This window comes from Vipera ursinii (assembly GCF_947247035.1).
Source record: "Vipera ursinii genome assembly, chromosome: 3".
NCBI classification, from domain to species: Eukaryota; Metazoa; Chordata; class Lepidosauria; order Squamata; family Viperidae; genus Vipera; species Vipera ursinii.
In genome coordinates, this window is record NC_139516.1 from 200,807,382 (window position 1) to 200,831,234 (window position 23,853).

The window sequence follows — 23,853 nt, forward strand, 5'->3', positions numbered from 1 at the left end:
TTCTCATCGTGTGCAGTTTTGCTCTGAGAATCTTTCATCAGCTCTTCAACCTTCTTTTCTGCATGGTGGAGTGGTAGATCTCTGGATGAAAGAGTCTTTTTTCCAAGCCATTAATTCAGCAGAAAGCTAACCGGCGAGATTTTATTTTATTTTATTTTATTTTATTTTATTTTATTTTATTTTATTTATTTTATTTTATTTTATTTTATTATTTTATTTTATTTTATTTTATTTTATTTTATTTTATTTTATTTTATTTTATTTTATTTTATTTTATTATTTTATTTTATTTTATTTTATTTAATACATCTGCATGGCAAACACCTCTAGCGTGTTCTACCCATTTAATCTGCCTCATTTTTCTCCAATTCCAGGCTCAGCAGCTGAAAGGCAAAAGCAATTTGAAGGCACAGGGGGATATATTTATACTGTTCCATGCTGTTAACTCCTGTTTTGGCTTTACAGGATGGTTGCATTTGTGAACAATTTAGCTAAAATGTGAAAAGGTGCAGCTGGCTTATTATTGACTGGTGCGATGGACCAAGAAATTGGCAGAACCGCATTCTATCATAACTTGTCAAATTCAACAAACTGTTATGCTAGCTACTACTGCTTTATGGAGAAGATATATATGTATTATGGGCCTCTGGAGCTCTCATGATACAAATTTGGCTGTCAAAATGTATTGCAGCATAGTCTTTGTTTACCTATGGATTTAGCCTTCCATGATTTACTAGCAAGCATACCTTTTTTCTTGAATGGCCAGATGGCCAACCATTGTGTTCTAGGGGTCATTTCAAGTGAAGCCACTTAGTTTATTATGTCTATTGTCTGCCCATCTGGAAAAACCCAAGAAGAGAAAATCCCTAAACAAACCTAGGAGAAACTACAGAATCTTTGTCTATTTCCCCCCCCCCCCCAAACCAGGAGTAGTCTTCTAGTTTACAGGCAAGTTATCTGTAGAACAGAGAATGTATTTGTTGCTCAGCTATGGGATTCTATGGTCACATTGTGCATGTGTGACCACTGTTGACCTGATCCGTACATAATGCTCAGTAGAAATGGGTAGCCTTATCAATTCAGGCTGATTGTCAGCCAGCTGAATTTTGACCTCATGACCCTGGGCATGCTGCAAGGATTGGTTGCAAGTGGCTTTTCTCAGTGTTCACTTTTTCCATTGTAACTTCAAACCGTCTCTAAATAAATGGTTGTGAGTGAAGGACTACCTGCATGACGTTTAGCATTATGTGTAAATCAGGTTTCTGAATCCATTGCACCTGGTTTGCATGAGAGTATTCTGGCTCTTATGGCGGTATTTTTTACACCGAAGATGCTGGCGGGAGGTTTGCCTGAACAGACAAGTTATCAAGAGGAATTTTTTTAGATGGAAATACGATTTGTTGTTGTTAGCTGCCAAGTCGTGTCTGACCCATCGCGACCCCATGGACAACGTTCCTCCAGGCCTTCCTGTCCTCTACCATCTTCTGGAGTCCATTTAAGCTCATGAAATAAGCTCATGAAAACCCCATGGACAGTACCAAAAGGCAAAATGATATGACGCTGGAAGATGAGCCCCTCAGGTCAAAAGGCATCCAGTATGCTACTGGGGAAGAGCAGAGGGCTAATACTAGTAGCGCCAGAAAGAATGAAGCAACTGGGCCAAAGCCGAAAGGACGCTCAGCGGTGTAAAGGTCAGCGTGGTTGTCTTTATACCATAACTTAGGAGTCTTTGTATGCTTGGCTTCCACTGACCCTCTTAGGATTTTTACATTCCTTCTAGCACAGTGTTTCTCAGTCTTGGCAACTTTAAGATGCACGGACTTCAAGTACCACTATTCCCCAGCAAGGCATGTCTTAAAAATTGGTATGGTTGAGAAATACTGTTCTAGGATGCCCAACAACTATATGCCTAATATTAGCAACAATGGTGCCAATCAGAAGCAGCCTCTTGCTATAGTTCAAGGGGTCTCCAACCCCCGGGCTGTGGCCCACTACTGGGCCTTGAGCCCTTCAGAACTAGGCGGTGGAATTGACAGGAGAATGTGCACGTGCGGGCATCCCCTCTTGTGTAAACAGTGGGCGAGCGCGTGTACGCGTGCTCCATTTGCACAAGCGATAGGTGTGCATGCCTGCTGCTCATGCAAACAGAGCTGTGCTCGCACGCTTGCCTGACGTGCGCATGGACCCATCCCCACTCTGCCCACCTCCCCACCCCCATCCACAAAGCCAAAAAAGTTGGGGAACTCTGCTATAATTGGATTCTCAGCAATACCCACCTCCAGGGCTGTTTATCAAAAATGGTGAGATATGGTCAAAAACATTTCAAGGATCCCCATCTTCCATAGCTCTAAAAACTCATAAAAATAGTGTTATGCACACGAGTGAGAAAGAGAGAGAGAAAAAGAGAGAGAAACAGAAAGAAATCATTATTTGACTATGAAGACATTTTTTTTTGCTCTAATGACATATCTGAATATAAAAAAGGGTCACGCTGAAAAGATCAGAAGGAATGCTGTTCGAAAACATCATAAAAAGCAGCCACTTTTCCACGAATTTGCCCATTTGTTGTCTAAGATAAGGTCTTGTGCAATGGGCCAATATAGTAATAAACCACCTTGCAAGAGATGATGCTAAAATGCTGCAATATCCATTTCTGCTGGAGTTAAATATTAGTTTTTGAAGTAAAACCTTGACCTATAACATAAATGTGAAAATCAAATAATGTAACAACATCTTTTAAGTTCAGGAAGGAATCCCTGGATGCTTCTAAGTTTGTTTAACCTCTCTGTGACTTTTGTTCCTCAAGCTGTGCACAGTCATATACATAACCATCACAGTGCCTTTACTTGAGAGGTGACATATTTGAAATGAATTTAACTGCAGCTGACTAAAACATTAGAATCAAGGACCTAGCCAAATGTGTGAGAAATGATTGGTTTGTGAGGCTTTGCATTCCAATAATTATCAGTTTGCAATCAGTATAATAGACTTGATGTGATGGAACTTTAATTTGCCATGGGATTAGCTTCAATAAAGCTTGGAAGTTCATGATCTCAGAGCACCCATCTGCTTATCTGAGGAAATGTCAGGCCTGACACATACAGGTAATCACAATTTAGATCAGGGATCTCCAACCTTGGCAACTTTGAAGACTTGTGGGCTTCAATTCCCAGAATTCTCCAACCAGTTGAAGTCCAGAAGTCTTAAAGTTGCCAACGTTGGAGAGCCCTGCTTTAGATCTTGTGTTTGTCTCCGAGCAGGTGAACTGGAGATGGCAAGATTTTTCATCACTCCATTGTCAAGATCAGATTGTGTTCTGATTTAGTTCGCACTGGTAGCCACCCATTCATGTCTCTGCACAGTAGAGGAACCTCTTCAGTTCATCTGCCCCAAATGGGATGGGGAACTCATCAAATTTGCAGACAACACCAAGCTGGCAGGAATAGCCAATACTCCAGAAGACAGGCTTAAGATACAGGAGGATCTGGACAGACTTGAACATTGGGTGCTATCTAATAAAATGAAATTCAATGGTGAAAAAAGTAAGGCTCTACATTTAAGCAACAAAACCAAATGCACAGGTATAGTATAGGTGGTACCTTGCTCAATAGTAGTAACTGTGAGAGGGATCTCGGAGTCCTAGTGGACGATCACTTAAATATGAGCAAGCAGTGTGCTGCAGCTGCCAAAAAAGCCAACACAGTGCTAGGCTAGAGACAGAATCAAGATCACGTGAAGTGTTAATATCACTTTACAATGCCTTGGTAAGGCTACACTTGGAATACTGCATCCAGTTTTGGTCAGTACAATGTAAAAAAGATGTTGAGACTCTAGAAAGGGTACAGAGAAGAGCAACAAAGATGGTTAGGGAGCTGGAGGCTAAAACATATAAGGAACGGTTGCTGGAATTGGGTATTGTCTAGTTTAATGAAGAGAAGGACGAGGGGTGACATGATAGCAGTGTTCCAATATCTCAGGGGCTGCCCCAAAGAAGAGGAAGTCAAGCTATTCTCCAAAGCACCTCAAAGCAGGACAAGAAGCAACGGATGGAAACTAACCAAAGAGAGAAGCAATCTAGAACTAAGGAGAAACTTCCTGACAGGGAGAACAATTATTCAGTGGAACAATCTGCCTCCAGAAGCTGTGAATGCTCCAACACTGGAAGTTTTTAAGAAGATACTGGACAGCCATTTGTCTTAAATGGTGTAGGTCACAGGTCTGCAACCCGTGGCTCCGGAACCGCATGCGGCTCTTTCAGCCGTCTCCTGCGGCTCCCAGTCCTCTGCCATGTGCAGTCCAAAAAAAAAAAGTGGGACTAAAAAAGTTCAACCAATCAATTCGAATATGCAGGGTAGGTGCATATCTCGCCTTGGCTCCACTCTTCAGTCAAACCCTGTTCTGCGCATGCGCGCATGTACGCACATGTGCACACATTTTTTTGCAGCTCCCAGTTTTTCCTTTTGTGAGGGAACCTTCCAAGGTCCCTTCCATCATCATCATCATTAATTATTATTATTATTATTATTATTATTATTATTATTATTATTATTATTATTATTATTATTATTATTATTATTATTATTATTATTATTATTATCCTGATGGACCCAACAGCTGCAATGGTTCCATTCCTTCTTCAGTGGGTGATTTCAGTCAGTGACAATGGAGTAGGAGAGATTAGCCAGATGGCCCCTGATATGCAAGGTGCTGTAGAGGTCAGTTTCCTTCCTTCTTCTTTTTCACATCTAAATGAAACTGCTGGCTGTTTTGGGATCATCAGTATGAGTGATGATATTCAATTGTTTGTCACTTCTTCAGGCTGTAAGAGAGACGCTATTAATGCCTTCCCCAATGCTTGGAGGCTGTAAGGGTTGGATGGAGACAATAGGCTGAAGATGTAAACGGAGTTGTTATTTGTCCATTGGGTTTCTCTGTTGTTGACAGGGTTGATGCTTGATGGGCAGGCACTATCCATGAAGTAGTATATCCTCACCTCACAGTTGTAGAAAGCCTTGGAAGATGTCCTACTTGGCTGGAGAAATGCACTCCTTTTATTTGCTACAAATGCCCGTCGTTTGAACAAGGGTCCTTTCCCTTAGTTTAAATTTAACAGGAAAATAAGATTGCTACAGAATTCAAAACAAAAAAGATTTGCTTCCTTTTATATCCATGTAGAAGGGATGGGAAAATAGAGAGCTTTTCTTTTTCCTGCTTTTTTTTTTATCACCCAGGTGTTAGTTTTAGACTCCTTCTGAGAGAACAGCGGTGCACTTGGCAGTTTTAAGTGGTCCACTTCGTATTCAGCTTCTATGGTTTGGCACAGCAATTGCAGAAAACACAGTAATATTAAGGATGTTCCCAAAGTGGCAAATGGGTGGTGTACATTTTTCTAGATTTTGCAGGTAGCTTTGGGAAGCTTCAGGTTTGGTTTTTGAGGAGAGTTGGAATTTTTTCCATTTTCCACTAGAAAGCGATTTCACTAATTTTCAGCAATTTGACACCAAATATAAGGACCACAATGTTAAGTACTTCAGTGGTTGGTTAGTTGGTTTTTTAAAAGATTGATTTATCAGATATGTGAATTAAAGATAGATAGATAGATAGATAGATAGATAGATAGATAGATAGATAGATAGATAGATGGATGGATGGATGGATGGATGGATGGATGGATGGATGGATGGATGGATGGATGGATGGATAGATAGATAGATAGATAACATCATCCACATCTGCCTATCCCAGGACCTTGGGAAGGACTCAATAGGCAGACGAAAATGCCAAATTCAGTCTGAACACCTGGCTGACTGTGCAACAAACCATAATAAATATAAATATAATTACTCCCCACCCCATCCAGAAGTAAGCACCCCCCAACAATGATTTTCTATCTAGGAAATAACAACACCCACTCATCTCACTTAAAAATGAATAGAATGATAGCTTTGGTCTAGTTTTGGCACTGTTGTGTCTTGTAATTATACTAAAATAACTGAATGTTGTTTCAGGTTGCATTATGCAACACACATTTCAACTGCTTGATATTCTTTGATTGCTATATATTTCCATTTTTATCCCAGAACATCTGTTCTGGCATAATTTACTGAAAAGTGTGTGTTCCACCAGTTTATTCTTATCAGCCGGTCTGAGAATTAAGGCTTGAGAAGGAAAATTGCGACAGGCATTGGAAAAAAACAACACACGAATGCATCTATTTAAATGTAATGCAGAAAGTCTGGTTTTCATTCCCATTGTATTTATTAAGGCTATAACCTTCCCCAGTCCAAGGCACAGCGAAAATAGCTTTATTCTAAATCAGACATGTCAAACACAAGGCCCGGGGGCCGGATCCGGCCCGCGAAGTGGTTTCATGCGGCCCGCGAAGCCATCCTGGAAACAGTGAGGGAACGGCCCCCACTGCCTTGGCCCTGGCCCAGAGACCCTCCTTCTGCCAGAGACCCCCAGATCTGTCCCACTCCTGCCCAGGCCCCCATAGGCACCCTTGATGCGAACGATGTAGAGCTGGCCACGCCCACCCAGTAGGCCATACGCACTCTAGCCATGCCCACCCAGTAGGCCACACCCACCCTGGCCATACCCACCCGGCCCCCTGAGGGCAACTGCAATGCTGATGCAGCCCTCAATGAAATTGAGTTTGACACCCCTGTTCTAAATGCTCTATGCCAGGCATGTCAAACTTGTGATGTCACATGACGTCGCACGAGGTATCGGAGCTTTTTCCCCATTTGCCGGCAATGGGGTGGGCGCGGTTTCGTCACGATGCATCCGGCCCGCGGGCCGGCAATTTGACACCCCTGCAGTCTATGCTGTTTCTAGGGCTACCAGATGTGAGCTGCAGAACTCCAAGCCGTCATTAGAGCAGCAGAAAGTTTGCTGTCTCTCTTTGTTGTCATCTAGTGGTTCTCCAGTTTTTTGCAAACCACATCCTGTAGTTTTGTCTTTCTATTAGTTAGAATAAAAACAGCTCCTTCCATTTCTGGAAGATCTATACTTGGAGATTCTTTGTGGTGAATCTCTAGTGAAAGATGATTCCAAAGTCAATGCCAAAGAAGAATATCTCTGCATGTTTTTTGGAATCTGATTTGGTTGTAAATGTTGTCCTTAAGCAAGAATCTGTACACTGAAAAAAGGCAAGTACGTCTGACGCAAGACTCATTTTGCCTTTTTGTACTGTAATGTATGAAGCAAAGATGAAGCTATTTCATATAGGGTGAAAGTTGTTTTTGCTGCTGCTATAGCTCATGAGTCTCGTACTGTTCTTGATGGGAAACATTCAAAAGTTATGCATGATCTCTGCATGCTCCAGCTCTCTGTTATCTTATGAGCAAGGATGATGTAGGAGATGACTAGGCTGAGCTTGACGGAGGGGTCAAGTGTGTTATCAGTCTCAAATCCCTTCACACCCACAAGTGGTCTACATCCAGCCATCCCTGAATTCCGTTGACTCTTATCTACTGCTAATTTGCCTTGACCATTAGTAGTTCAGATTCTTGTAAGAGAGCTAACATGTGTAAAGCTGTACTCATTCGAACAACCCTGGCTCCTGGTTTCTTGCACCTAACAGGTGAATTTGAATGAATGCATGTGATTACATGTGATTTAAAAAGGTAATTCAGGATGCTTATTGGAAATGGTAAGGCTGAGAAGCTACAAACCAAAAGGTCAGGGATGTTGCAGAGCACTAGTTTCACGCATGAACAGGTATATACCTAAATTTAAACTTAATGGCTGTTGGAGTTCCATTTGATTTTGCAGTGCTTAATGGTGAGTTCGGCCATCCCTTTAGGACAGTCATAAAAAGATTGGAACATCTACTTCTTTATTCAAGTACCATCTTTATGTCTGAATGGTGCAAGCTATGCAGATTGAAGAGGATAACTATTGCTAAAGAATGTATGGAGAAATCTTTAGATTAGGAGAAGACACAGGGATTGAGACATAAATTCTGAGGTTTGGGGGCAGTGGAATAATCTACAGCAGACCTGGGCATTTCACAGCCCCTAGGCCACATCCAGCCCTTTGGCTGTCCCTGTCTGGCCCACGTGAGGTCAATCAGAAATTAGAAATCGAATGTAAATAAGTGTACACCATGTATACAATAGAAGTGTGTTACTTTTTATTTTGAAGGTAACTGTTTTTTCCAATGTACATACATTATGTACATGTGCACCTATTGGTTTGGGCCTTTACTACAGTCACAGTTTCTCAGGTGGCCCCCTGGGAAAATTAATTGCCCACCCTTGATTTATAGTAATCTGAAAAATTATGTAGGAAAAGTAAGTGAAATGTACTCATGGTCCTAGTTAGCTTCATGGAACAATGACAGAGAAGTTTGGGGAGTTGGGATTGAAAAATAAAACACAATTAGTTAGAACAAAAAATCTGTAGCCCTTTTGTAGCATACTGGTAGAACAAAAGTCCATGATAGTATTAACTAGGATCTGGTAAGCTTTTTAGGTCCCACACCCCATTGTGTGATTGTGTGCTATGGTCTGGTTGCTAATAAATAAAATAAATATCTCCTAAAGTTTTGAGCATGCATGAAATTTGTTAAGATTTTGTCCCACGCATGAGTTCGTGCATGGAATCTCAAAGATTTGGGCCATTTATTTATTTAGAAAATCAGTTTTGAGATTTGCAGGCATGGCCAGGAAAAAAAAGACACTTTGGATATAGGGGACCATGTTTCCAATTTCTGTTCTGAACTAGCCTGAGATCCAAATCAAAATCCTTCATGTGTTAGTTAATGCCACGCATCTAGCAACCATTTGGAAAATCCATTTCGGTTGAGAAGCTTTTTGTTGAAATCTTGCCAAGGTTGGACTGGAGCATTGATCCGATGGAAAGTCTCAGAGTCTCATTTCCCAATAACTGTAGCGGCTGTAGCTTTCAAAACCCAGAGTCTTGCGAAGGCCATTTGCTTAAATCAAATTGCTTACACTAAGCTGCCACTGCTTTAACACAGATGTTGAAAGAGCCATGCTGATCTTCCATCCTTGGGACACTGACCTCTGACTGAACTACTCTGAATAATCACCTATGAGGCCATTCACTCTGACGAGCAGCTTACTACTTTGGGAGGGGTGCTGATAAATCCATCTTTCCTCAGAGTTTTTCTGCCTTGTGAAATCTTCCTTCGTGGAGGGGTGTGGTCTCTGGGACAGAGTGTGTGTTCAGATTTCACTCTTTTATCGGTGTGTCGTCCAGATAGGTGATTCACTTCTGCAAGCCCAAATATTGGTGCACTGTCCCAAATAGCTTCTGTCCTCTTCAGATGGACTAAAGAACAAGTGTCTCGCTATCTCAGTAAACCTTGGCAAAAAAAAAAAGGTATCTGGAACTCAAAATTTTAAACAGGGCTGCTTTGCTCACCCCTCTATCTAAGAAAAGGAGAAAAAAAATGTTAAAATTGAATTCCAAGTATCTTTTCTCAGTCTTAGACAATGAAACAATTGAAGGAGCCGGTTCACTTACTACATTTAATCCATAATGTACCTGTTTGATTTTATTTTGTTTGGTCTTTTCTGGTTTATCAAATCCATTTTTTATTATGGTCCAAGACCAGCATAAGGAGGGCGGAGTCTAGTTGATCATCATGTGAGTGATAGACCATGATTCATGGCTTACTATGAGTTGTATGTTTTAAGTTCTTCAAGAAGCCATGTTGAAGAATGATCAGATTCCCATTCAAGCTTTTGCAGATTGGAGTATCCTTCACGAGATGTATTTTCTGCCCAATGAAAGTCCCAAAGGTACTTTTTTCAAAAGGCAACTGGACTTTTTGTGTTTTTTGCTTTTGTCCACTTGTCTTTTGAAAAGTGGGACAAACACAACCTGGATGACTGAGAATCTCCCTAGATGTTTGCCCAGTGAAAAAAAAAGGGGGTTCAAATCTACAAGATTGTGGGCACAGTATTGTAATGGAAGTTCAGTCTCTTTTGCAATGCCCCATGGCTGTTAAAGAAAATTGTGTGTGTGTGTGTGTGTGTGTGTGTGTATAGTCACAAAATTCAGTCTCTTTTGCAATGCCCCATGGCTGTTAAAGAAAATTGTGTGTGTGTGTGTGTGTGTGTGTGTGTATAGTCACAAAATTCAGTCTCTTTTGCAATGCCCCATGGCTGTTAAAGAAAATGTGTGTGTGTGTGTGTGTGTGTGTGTATATATATATATATATATATATATATATATATATATATATATATATGTGTGTGTGTGTGTGTGTGTGTGTGTGTGTGTGTGTGTGTGTGTGTGTGTGTTTAAGTATTTGTCAAGGCTTTTTGAGTGGACCTTGCTAATTAACTCTTTCATTCCTGTTTTGGCCCGACTCAGGGCTTATCCACAGGACATAGTCAACTTATGACAGCTCATTATTTGTGCAAATTATTCAAATTGCTAATAAAGAATTTGGGAGGCTAAGATGATCATTTCGAACTCTTTATGTTCTCATCAGTTAGTCATACCCTTTATCTGAGATTCGAACCTGGGCTGATTATATATCAGCCTGATATATAATCAGCCCAGGTTCGAATCTCAGATAAAGGGTATGACTAACTGATGAGAACATAAAGAGTTCAAAATGATCATCTTAGCCTCCCAAATTCTTTATTAGCAATTTGAATAATTTGCATATATATATATATATATATATATATATATATATATATAGTCACAAAATTCTGTCTTTTTGCTGCTTGCAGTCTGAAAAAACTGTTCCTTTTGGAAAGGCAGTTAGCTGAGCAATAAAACTCACTGGTCCTGTTTCAAGTTCAACCTTGGAACAAACAAAAATGTCTCTGTGTAAATGCACATAGATACCTGCTACACACACAGCCGCCCCCGAAGTAACCGTACTAGTACTATTTGAACTTCAGACGTCCTCTGGAAGGCCCAAAATAGAAATAAATACAAGACTCGTCATTACTAGAGGTGAGTTTTGAAAAGCTTGTGCAGAGGCAGTTCAAGCCGAATTGAATGGACACACGGCATGGTGTTCTTTCTAGATGAAAGGAAGTACAATTTGGCCCTTGCCATTGAAAGCCAGTGGGTGGTGGCACCTGCTGTGTCTCAGAACACCACACTGGAGAAGAGGAGACCAGGCGGGTAGAAGATTTTGTTTACCAATTGCCCACAGAAAACAGCTTCAAAAGGCTTGATTCTTATCAACCCAGAAAGCATAGTGTGTTCCATGTGCCCTGATACCATAAAAATAAGAATGGGGAGGATACGCTAGTTGCATCAAAGGATTCAGGGCTGATGGCTTGTACCTAGGTATATATTATCTGTTTATCTTGCATATTTAATGATAGGAATAAAAGGAATAATCCTGTGACGACACCTGCCTATCTGTCTGTCTTCCCAGCCCCCACTCTCTGCCTTCTGTTCAATTTCCACACATTTAAATACCGCTAAATGTGGGAAGTCAATTTAGCTGCTTTGGCAGACCACCACACATAGATGATATCCTCAGTGAACACGGCGTCGTACCAGGTTAAGAATATCTAATATCTAATTGCCATGTTTTTTGACAGTGCAGTCAAAAATTAATGTTCTAATTGAAGGACCTGCTTTTTGTAAATTAGCTTCTAAAAGCGAAGTCCAGCAAATCAAAGTTATAAGCTCATCCAAAGAAATAACAGGCAGGTTCACCTACTCCTCAACGGTACCATGGTTAGTTGTCCATGGAGCAAGAAGGCGGATATACGAATCATTCAGGCAAGGAGGAATTTGGCTGTTCACAATCCTAGAGATTAGAAGCTTTGTGTGGTGTGCACATCAATGCAGTCACAAGGGACGATCTGTACTTTAAATCACTTCTGTGCACTCCCAAGTCAGTTTGACCCAGGTGAACAGCATTGTTCAAGCAGCATAGTTAATTTGAGAGCAGATATAAAGTTATTGGAAATAGTATGAGGCGGTAATACAGTACATATACTTCCATAGAAGTTACAAATAAAAAATGCTTCTTGAATGCAGGAATCAACAACAGGGGATCTTTAGAAGTTGATGGAGTGGAGTTCCCAACAACTCTTAACAATTGGTTGTACGACGCACTCGGAGGGACACTGACTTACATTTTATCCTCTCTGGGTGTTCTCTAAGTGAATTCTGGTTTTATCTAAGCCAACTGCAGTGCAGAGGAAAAGGGCCTTTTAGTCTATCTTTTTATGTTTATATCTCTCCTACTCTTTTTGTGCTTATTTATGTAAGCTGTCCAGTCTCTTCTTAAAAACCTCCAGTGTTGGAGCACTCACAGCTTCTGGAGGCAGGTTGTTCCACTGGTTAATTGTTCTAACCACCAGGAAATTTCTCCTTAGTTCTAGGTTGCTTCTCTCTTCAGTTAGTTTCCATCCGTTGCTTTTTGTCCTGCCTTCAGGCACTTTGGAGAATAGCTTGACTCCTTCTTCTTTGGGGCTGCCCCTGAGATATTGGAACACTGCTATCATGTCACCCTTCATCCTTCTCTTCATTAAACTAGACATACCCAATTCCTGCAACCATTCTTTGTATGTTTTAGCCTCCAGTCCCCTAATCATCTTTGTTGCTGATGTCACTCTTTTGATAGGTGAAAATGCAAAGGGTCTGGGAAACTGTGATAATGAAAGTCAAGGAGCATGGAGAAAAATGGGACTAAGATAAAAAATAAAAACCAAACTAATGACAGCCGGTACAAATAACAACAGCAGCAGCAGCAGCAGCAATAATAATAATAATAATAATAATAATAATAATAATAATAATAATAATAATAATAATAATAATAATAATAATAACAACAACAACAACAACAACAACAACAATAACAATAATAATAATAATAATATAAACATTGGAAGGGACCTTGGCGGTCATCTAGTCCAACCCTGCTCAGGCAGGAAACCCTATACCATTTCAGACAAATGGTCCTTCTGAAAAGCATTTCTATACTTACATCAACTTCTAGATCTAAAAAAGTTGGAATGGCTTCTGAAGGAAGGAGATGGCTATAGAATTGTATTAAAGTCTTGTTTTTTTTATATCATACATGAATGTTTTTTATTATATAAATAAAAAATGTGCCTTCAAATCAATCTTGACTCTTGGTGACTGCCTGGCCAAAACCCTGTTACTATTTTTCCGTTATTAAGGTTTTATCTTCTTGTGAGCCCCATGGGTTCCTTTTGGATTAGGGCAGGTTTTGTAAATACTGTCAGTTCAGTTAATAATATCCAATATCCCTCTAATTTTTTTAAAATGATAATATAGGTAGTCCTTGACTTACAACCACAACGGAGCTCAAAAATTCCATCCATAACCAAGAAAGTTCTTAAGTGAGTTTTGCCTGAGTTTACAACCTTTCTTGCCACACTTGTTAAGTGTGTCACTGCAGCTGTTAAATTACTAACATGGTTGTTAAGTGAATCTGGCTTCCCCATTGACTTCGCAACCATCCTAAATACATGCCAGTTGGCAAATGTCCGAATTTTGATCACGTGAGCACTGAGATGTTGCAATGGTCACGCGAAATGCAGCCATAGGTCACTTTTTTCAGTTCCGTTGTAACTTCAAACAGTCGCTTAATGAATGATTGTAAGTCAAGGAGTATCTGTATTTAAATAAATGGTTTTAAGTCAAGGAGTATTTCTTTTTGTTGGTTGTAAGTCTAGGAGTACCTGTATTTAAACAAATGTTTTTAAGTCGAGTAGTTGTTTTTGTTGGTTGTAAGTCAAGGAGTAAAGGTAAAGGTTCCCCCGCACATGCGTGCTAGTCGTTTCCGACTCATAGGGGCCGGTGCTCATCTCCGTTTCAAAGCCGAAGAGCCAGCGCTTGTCCGAGCACGTCTCCGTGGTCATGTGGCCGGCATGACTAGACGTCATAGGCGCACGGAACGCTGTTACCTTCCCACCGGAGCAGTCCCTATTTTTCTACTTGCATTTTTACGTGCTTTTGAACTGCTAGGTTGGCAGAAGCTGGGACGAGTAACAGGCGCTCACTCTGTTACGCGGCACTCGGGATTCGACCCACCAAACTGCCAATCTTCTGATTGACAAGCTCAGCGTCCTAACCCACTGAGCCACCGCGTCCCAAGTCAAGGAGTACCTGTATTTAAACAAATGGTTTTAAGTCAAATATTTCTTTTTGTTGGTTGTAAGTCAAGGAGTACCTGTATTTAAACAAATGGTTTTAAGTCGAATATTTCTTTTTGTTGGTTGTAAGTCAAGGAGTACCTGTATTTAAAAAATGGTTTTAAGTCGAATATTTCTTTTTGTTGGTTGTAAGTCTAGAAGTGCCTGTATTTAAACAAATGGTTTTGAGTCAACTATTTCTTTTTGTTGGTTGTAAGTCAAGGAGTACCTGTATTTAAAGAAATGGTTTTAAGGCAATATTTCTTTTTGTTGGTTGTAAGTCAAGGAGTACCTGTATTTAAAGAAATGGTTTTAAGTCGAGTAGTTCTTTTTGTTGGTTGTAACTCAAGGAGTACCTGTATTTACACAAATGGTTTTAAGTGAAGGAGTATTTCTTTTTGTTGGTTGTAATTTCTTTTTGATTATACCCAAGCCCATGTTTTTCAAGGCACTGATGTTAGACTACTGATAACAGACTTGAAAAGACAGTCCCAAGTACCAAGCCTCAATCCTAGTGTAAAGCAAATAACTAATAATAACTGATAATGTGACCTTGAGGAATAGAAATAGAGTGAATTGAGAGCTTCTAAAAGTGTACTTCCTTAAAGCCCTACATGAAAAGACCTATTAAAGGGTTGCTTTAAATTGCTATTGAATGAAGAACTCATTTGATTTCTTAGCAGACAGAAAGATCTATAAAGATAAGGGCTTGATTAGCGCAGTTAATGAATCCCACAAAATGGCCTTATTGTTCAAATTCTGACTATTAAAAATGAACTTGCTGTAGAAAACACAGTAACTGGCTCCAGCTCAATGGAAATAGGCAATGAAAATGTTTAAACATTAATTTTATAGGCATATTCATAAAATATTATGGTAAAGAATAAAAAAGAATATAACGTAAATTTATGGGAGGCTGAGGCATTCCAACATCTTGCCCTATTTCAGTGACCTCGTTACCTTCCAATTCTATCACATTTTTACTCTAAAGTAATAAATAATGGGCTTTTCTAAACCTCTGATGGACTCGTCCCTTTCTCCATTTTACACACGAAGAGGTGTAAAGGTGGAACGACAACTTTTCTTGTTTACACAATTTAAGCACTTCAGCTCATGCTTGGATTCAAACGGTTCCAGCTTCCATATCCAGTTGGCCTGATTTATGCTTGAAGGGCTGGAGAAAGCAGCTGCTTTGAAAAAAAAGCCATTGGCTATCCAGGCAAATAATATTAATTCAGTTGTGCGGGACTATATTTCCCATCATCCATTGCCCATCACATGTTTGAAGGGCGCCAGGTTGGAAAAGCCTTCGTTGTATGGTCAATAAAGCAGGTTCTTGTATGTTTATGAAGATGATGCTCCAAGTCTGATGGCTTAAGATACTACACAGAGTAAAACTGGTTGGGGGCTACTTGGAGAAGGTCTGTCACTTAAGAGTCTCTCGGTGGGACAATATTGGAAGAAGGATAGTTTGCTTACTATAGAAGAATGGGTGTTTAAAGTTTCGAATCTTGCAGAAATGTCTAAGATTTCTGCTTACTTGAAAGATCATTCACAGGAAAGATATATTTCAGTTTGGAGGAGATGGATAGATTATATTCAGAATAAATATGGGACTAAAAAGTTCCATTTAGCTGATGAGTAGATTTTAGAGGGATATTGTTATCTTAGTGTTAGTACTTTGTATGTATTTATGTTAAAGGGGAGTTAAAGCACATTATGAATTTGGTTAATTGTATATTATGGATAATTCTTATTTAGAATATGATTATTATAACCATACCGTATTTTCCGGCGTATAAGATGACTGGGCGTATAAGACGACCCCCTACATTTCCTGTTAAATTATAGGGTTTGGGCTATACTTGCCGTATAAGACTACCCCTCTTCCAACGCACACTAAATAAAAATTAAAAAACATCAGATTTGATTTTAATATGGTAATTTTAATTCAAATGCTTATGACATGCAGGTGCTTAGTAGGAAAACTGTCACTTATAAACATAAGGCTGTTTGTCATCAAACATGTAAACATAAAACAGTGCAAGTGGAAATAATAATAATAATAATAAGAAGAAGAAGAAGAAGAAGAAGAAGAAGAAGAAGAAGAAGAAGAAGAAGAAGAAGAAGAAGAAGAAGAAGAAGAAGAAGAAGTTGGAGGGGACCTTGGAGGTCATCTAGTCCAACCCCCTGCTAAGGCAGGAAACCCTATAAACCCTGTAAAAAATCACAGACTGCAGCTTCTTCTCCAATTGGTCCCGCTTTCCCTGCGCAGACTAAATGGGAAATCCACTCCAGGTTTTCCAGCCAGCCCTGTCCCTAAATTTTCAGCACCCGGCGTATAAGACGACCCCTGACTTTTGAGAAGATTTTCATGGGTTAAAAAGTAATCCTGTATTTAGCTCTGGGAAGTGGGGTGGTTTGGGTTGGGGGGGATTTGGGGATATATTATAAAATCTTGTTTCTGTAAAACTCTTTAATTAAAAAAAAGAGTCTCTCGGTGAATAATGCAGCGAGCTGCTTTGTACCTCTCCGTTTTTTTTTGTGAAACAGAACTGCCCCCAAGGCAGCGTTTCTCAGTCTTAGCCGCTTTCAGATGTATGGTCTTCAACTCCCAGAATCCCCCAGCCTTCCTTTGATATCGCTGCTGAGAAGGGAAAAAAAAGGTCTTCATGGACCTGCCTAACTTTAAAGCCTTGATTAGCTCTTAAACCAGTCCCAGATTTAGTTTCACGCAGAACTTTCTTTCTCCTGAAGCTACTCAATTCTCCCTTTTCCTAAGACATAGTTTCTCAGCCTTGGCAACTTTTGAGATGAGTGGACTTCATCTCCCAGAATTACCCCAGCCAGCATGCGCACTCAGAGTTTCCTAGTTCGCTGGTTAATTTTTGAAGGCTTTGTTTTGTATTATTTCATTTATTTATTTATTTATTTTCTCGACCTTCTCCCAAGGAGCTCAGACTAGAATAACAGGTTTTACCCTTTCTTTCCCCTAACACCAGCATTCTCTAGCTTGTTACTTTCCGTTGTGCTGGGACTTAACAACTCCAGCATGGCTGTACTGGCTTGGAATTTGGAGGGTACCCAGATGGCCGAACCGTGCTTTGATCCTCGCTGTGGGAAAGGCCAGGCTGAAGGCTCTTGTGCTGAACTTTTATTCAGTAAGCCAGAGTTGGCTAGCTTCTCCTTATTGAGCTTAGTCAAAAAACCACCACTTTTGATCTGGGTGAGAAATGTAAAATTTACGCAAGCCCAAAATCTAAGAGAGATTTTTTTATAAAATGTTTTATAGGTGGCATTTAGATCCCAAAAAGCTAGCAAGTATGTATCCGAACTACCAGCCTAAATGTTGGAGGTGTGGTGGCGAAGATGCAACGTATTTTCACATATGGTGGACCTGTAAAAAGGTTAAAGCTTTTTGGATCAAAATTTGGTGGAATATGCAGAAGATATTTAAGAAAAGGATAAAGTTTTGTCCGCAATTGTTTTTACTGGGTATCATTACTGACACTACTGTTGTGGACATTAAGTTGATGTTGAACTTAATTACGGCAACAAGACTTTTAGTAGGGCAATATTGGAAGAAGGAAGAACTGCCGACTATAGAGGAATGGACTTTAAAAGTTTCTAACCTGGTGGAAATGGCAAAGATCTCGGCATATTTGAAAGACCATTCACAACAACGATATATCCTGGAGTGGAAAAAAATGGATTGATTACATCCAGAATAAATATGGGACTAAAAAGTTTCATTTAGCATTTGAATAAGTACCGATGTGATATTTATATTGCTTGTAGTCATTTCATAAGAGCTAAAGTGTGATAGACCTAATAGTTTATTGTTGTTAGCATATGGTAGTTTATGATTGTTTTTTACTTTTATACCTTGTATTTAGCTCTGGGAAGTCGGGGAGGGTAGGGGGGGAGGGTTGGGCTGGGCTGGGCTGGGAAGCGGGGCTGGGGGTGGGGAGGGGTTGTTTTGTTAAAGATAAAATGTATCGAAAAACTTTTCAATAAAAAAAAACCCACCACTTTTCAATCACCGCGCCCGGATGGATTCACAAGACAGACTGAGCCGAAACCAAACAACCCATATATGACGGTCCAACATGATCTGTGAAGGTTCAGGGCATGTGAACTCAAATTATCCTGCTTTTTTGCTTTCATAGGAAAAGAAGTAGAATCGCTTGGATGTTGGCATCCTGAGCACGTTATATCTTGGATTCTCTTTGAGCGTGACAGGTTGTCCTCGACTTACAACCATTCAGTTAGTGACCGTTCAAAGTTACAACAGCACTGAAAAAAGTGACTGAGGACCATTTTCAAAGTTATAGCCTTTACACAGTGGTGAGATTCAACTATGTGAACAACCCGTTCTCTGTGTGGATGCCGCTTCCGGAAGTCCATTCTGGGCCTGGGCAACAAAAAATTAGCTACCGGTTCTGCCGAAGTGGTACGAACCAGCTGAATCCCACCACTGCCTTTACAGCATCCGCATGATCACGAGATCAAAACTCAGATGCTTGGCAACTGGTTCATATTTATGACGGTTGCTGTGTCCCAAGATCATGTGATCACCTTTTGCGATCTTCGGACAAGCAAAGTCAATGGGGAAACCAGATTTGCTTAACAACCATGTTACTAACTTTACAACTGCAGTGATTCACTTAACAATGTGGCCAAAAAAAATCGTAAGCTGGGACTAAACAACTGTCTCACTTAGAAATTTTGGGCTTACTTGAGGTCGTAAGTCAAGGACTACCTGTATTGGCTGTTTGAATGCAATCTTTGCGCAAACTTAGGTAGCCTAGCCAGCCTTCAGCTGTCTGTTTCTGAAATATTTTGGTCTGGTGGCTTAAAAAAAAAAGTAGAGAAACAGATTTTATTTGGCACAAAAGGAGAGAAGACGAACGATATTACGTAACAGCCATGATGCTCTTCCATTCTATTTCACCAGCTAAATTCATCTCCCCACATACATGCATCCCACTCCTGCTGAGAAACAAAGTTGTATTCTGCAGACCCCATTTTTTGTTTGTTTTTCTGCCTTGACAGATGGAAGGAGTTAAGCTGGCGCAACAACGCATGGCACTACATAGAAATAGCTTGATTCATCAACAGCATGAATCATCCCAAGTTTTCAACCCCCGTTATAAGACCAAAATTAATCTGGGAAGGTTGACAGTGAAACTATGATCTGGGTAGCGATACTGGAGTTGGGTTTTGCCAGCCTTAATTCAAAACTCTCTCATATAAGTCCATCTATCCTGAGTGTTGGGAATACATTAAGAATATAAAAAGTATTTCTCTCTTTCTCACTTTCAGTTCACGAAAACATCTCTGCTGGATTGCTGTACATAGAGATATGTAATATGTTATAGATCACTAGCCTACGCTCTATACAGTATTATTTTTTTTACTGAAGTTTGTTATAGTGTGAAATACAAATAGAAACAAAGATCATATATACTGTATTGTTAATGGTGTATTAATAAGCTCAAACTTCAGGGCAAGGTGCACAAAACATCAGCTTATATGGAAAATGCTCTGTTGACATTCCACAGTCATGAAACACATGTGGGATATCTGTCCATCTACCCTTATTAGCAGTAGCAATAAAGTTGGGTAGGAATATGTTGTACTTTTGAAAGCCAAGCTAGAAAAATAGATGATAATACCAACCAGTTATTATGGTAATGGAACAGAAAGTTTCTCTCTCTTTATCTCTCTCCCTCCCTGCCTTGCCTCCCTCTCTTTCTTTCTTTCTTTCTTTCTTTCTTTCCTTCTTTCTTTCTTTCTTTCTTTCTTTCTTTCTTCCTTCCTTCCTTCCTTCCTTCCTTCCTTCCTTTTTCTTTCTTTTTCTTTCTTTCTTTCTCTTTCTCTCTCCTTCCTTCCTTCCACCCCCTCTCTCTCTTATTCTATCCAAGTACAGATAGTCCTCGATTTACAACCACAATCGAGCTCAAATTTTCTTTTGTTAAGCAAGGCAGTTCTGGCTGGATCCCAAGTGAGCTTTCTCCCATTTGATGACCTTTTTTGCCCCTGTTGTTAAGTGAATCACTGTAGTCATTAAGTGAGTCATGCAGTCATTAGGTGAATCCCTTATTGACTTTGCTCATCGGAAGCCGGCTGAGAAGGTTATAAATGGTGATCACAAGACCCCGAGACAGTGCAACCATCAAAAGTCCATGACAGTTGCCAAGAGCCCAAATTTTGATCATGTGACCATGGGGGTGCTGCAGTGGCTGCAAGCTTGAAAACCAGTCATAAGTAAGTCACTTTTTTTCCTTGCTGCTGTAACTTTGAAATGGTAACTTAACAAATGGTTGTAAGTCAAGGACTACCTTTAGTGGACCCGAGAAAAACAGCCTTAATGGTGACACGTAGCCAAAGCAGGAGAAGACTTCTATTTGTCTATTGCTGCCCAGAATGGAATTATAAAGTCATGTTTACGTGTAGTTGAACTCGTAGAGGTTATGGATATGCCCACCTAATATTCCCAACAACAATATTGGAGGGCTTTACCAATGAGTTCTTTAAGGAGAAGGGGGATGATCTAGTCTACAGAATTGGGAGCTCCTTGTGGTCTCCAGTCCAGTACTAATCACATCCGACCAATGAGAGGTTTTTTTAAAGCATCTATCTATCTATCTATCTATCTGTCTGTCTGTCTGTCTGTCTGTCTATCTATCTATCTATCTATCTATCTATCTATCTATCTATCTATCTATCTATCTATCTATCCATCCACATTTCAGAACTGTTCATCTCTCTCAAAGAGGGAGATTTGCATCCATAGTTAAGTGCGTTATTCTCATGTACGCTGTCACTTGTGGAAATGGATGGCTGTAGAAATCAAATAAATACATCATGACCGAAACAGATGCATCAGAAGGGATTGAATGACATTTCTCTGTTCTCTCGTGCTACAGTTGGGATCCAGCCAGACGCAGAAGGAGGACCAGCCCTTGAACAAGTCGATGAGGATGTTGCAGTGACGCAAAGTCAGAGGAAATTCATTTGCCCTATCACACAGGTAAGTCATGCATGTAGGTAGCAGAGAGGAAATGATGATGGTTACCAATAGAAGAGAATATTTGTGGCTCAAGGTTGATCTGTGGGGTCCTTGATGTTCCCTGAGCTTGGTAGTTTTCTTGTAGACATTTCATTACCTAAGTAGGTACTACTATCAGTGCTAGAAGAGAGTGAGGTTTAGTCTCCCCACTCTCTTCTTGCACTGATGATGTTACCTAGCTGGTTGATGAAATGTCTGCAAGAAAATAACCAAGCTCAGAGAGCACCAAGGACCCCACAATGCTAGCTAGAGAAGACAAAGCAGAACCACAATTGCATTCTGCTCACGTTGTGCAACATGTAATCATATGCTGGAGGTTACATGCATGTACAGCATGTCTGTTGCTATATTTGGTGCTTATCAATAGTTTTGGCTCAAGCCTGCAATGAAATAGTTAAAGAGGAGTGTTACTTTTTCTGTATCAAAAGTGTGAAATGGTTGCAAACTGATTTTCTTCTGCAACAATTCCACCAGTTTGTGCAACATAATTTGGACACAAAAACTGGTGTGGTTGAAAACTAAAAGGATACAGTGCCTAAGACAATTGAACACAGAAGATTTCGGTCTGGTGTGATTCCCCTTCTTCGCTTGTTTTCTGCCTTATTTATTTCATAAATATATTTCTGGTGGTTCACTAATGGTGCACCAGTTGCGGCCCTATCTAGACCGGGATGCCTTACGTACGGTCACTCATGCGCTCGTGACCTCTCGTCTTGACTACTGCAACACTCTCTACATGGGGCTACCCTTGAAGACCACTCGGAGGCTCCAACTGGTACAGAATGCAGCCGCGAGAGTTGTGTTGGGAGTTTCCCGACACTCCCATGTCACACCTTTGCTCCGCGAGCTGCATTGGCTTCCAGTTGTCTTCCGGGTGAGGTTCAAGGTGTTAGTAATGACCTACAAAGCCCTACATGGCATGGGTCCGGAATACCTTGGGGAGCACCTGCAGCCGGCGTCAACTTCCCTCTGCCCAGTACGCTCCCACAGAGAGGGCCTCCTCAGGGTGCCACCGGTCAAAGAATGCCGACTGGTGGCCCCCAGGAGGAGGGCGTTCTCTGTGGGCACACCGGATTTATGGAACCATCTTCCGGTTGAGCTGCGGATGGCACCCGACCTTCGCTCCTTCCGGCGCAATCTTAAAACCCACCTTTTTGAACAAGCTGGCCTGGCCTGATGGGATGGGGTCGGGTTTTATAAATTGGTCTTAACTTTTAATCTGTACTAATTTATTACGGGCATTGCTGTTTAATCACTTTTAATAATTTTTAATTTTTGTATCTTGTTTTTATTATGTATTGCCCTGTTCACCGCCCTGAGTCCTTCGGGAGAAGGGCGGTATACAAATTAAATTAATAAATAATAAATAAAATAAATATTTTGCAAGACAAATGTGAACCTACTCGTCTTATGCACTCTTGAACATATTCTATTTTTTAAGAATGTAAAAAAAAGATGCCTTGTTAGTTTTGGACTCAGGTTCTGCCATCCTTGCAGGAATCCTACTCTTTTTTTTAAGTATTTACCTTTTATTTTCCTTCTCTTCCTTCTCTTCTTTCAAACCTTGATTCAGCAATCCTTTTATTTGTCCTACCCTCCCTTTGGGCAAATATCTGTCTATATCTCCATGTATGATAGAAAATCAATTGCAAATTACTTCATGTGCTGGCAGCATTATATCATAGTAATAATTATAAATAACAGTAGTCATAGTGTCAATTAATGGGGTTTAATTTGTGGAGCTGCAACAATAATACAGAAGCCACTGGCAGACAATCCTGAGTTGTTGAACAATCACTTGTGCTGCCCAATATCTTTATTGCAGGAAGAAATGAAGAAACCAGTTAGGAATAAAATCTGCGGCCACACCTATGAGGAAGAAGCCATCTTGGAACACATCCGGCGCAGACAACAACGTAATAAGAAAGTCAAGTAAGTAGTCCTCAGCTTTGATGGAAAGTGGAGGCGGGGGGGGGAAGGGGAGAGAAGAGAGAGAAAACCTTATTCAACTTGCAGAGGTAAAATGCAGATTGTGTAACTTCACAAAATTCTGGCTTGGAAGCATGCCCAAGACCAGATGTGTATTTTACCATCTCATAATAAGTTATAGGTAGTTTTCACCATTACATTTTTCCTCATAAAAAATATTGTGCAGAGTGGCAACTGAAGGATGCTGTCAACGCTGCTAACATCGGATGTTCTTGCTTTGACAACGTATGGAGATGCAGCCCTTTCCTTTCTCATCCTTTACTCTTAGAATTAAGAGTTAGAATTAGAAGATATGGGTGGGGGGGAGGAGGAGGAGGAATGAGCATGGGAGTTTAGTTAGACATAACAATACTGTTACTAGTGTGAGAACCAAGGTTTTTGAAATAAGAGATGGTAAGAATTGGCGGGCTGGAGAACTGGAGGGGAAGCCTGCATTTCCAACTAATTGGAGAATGTGATTTATGACTGTTAATTAGAGGAGGGAATTGTGCTTTGATGCTATGTGCTCAGGGGAGGGAGACTCAGTTTTTGGCTTCAGTTGTGTTAGTGCCGATGCTATGCTACTCAAATAAAGATTCTTTAAGGTAAACAATGCCTCGAAGTTCTTTGAAGAGTTTCATCTGTCGGAACCATGACAGATGCATTTGATAACACCTCCGTAACATG

General features: G+C 40.3%; 1 protein-coding gene across 1 annotated transcript in view; it reads left to right on the plus strand.

The window, feature by feature from the left end:
* Positions 1-23,853, plus strand: part of NSMCE2 (NSE2 (MMS21) homolog, SMC5-SMC6 complex SUMO ligase) — a 254,974-nt gene that overhangs the window by 220,363 nt on the left and 10,758 nt on the right. The window contains exons 5-6 of the mRNA XM_083360133.1: positions 21,056-21,159; positions 23,024-23,130. Coding sequence (XP_083216259.1) covers positions 21,056-21,159; positions 23,024-23,130 — 211 coding nt within the window. The remainder of the gene's footprint in view (positions 1-21,055; positions 21,160-23,023; positions 23,131-23,853) is intronic.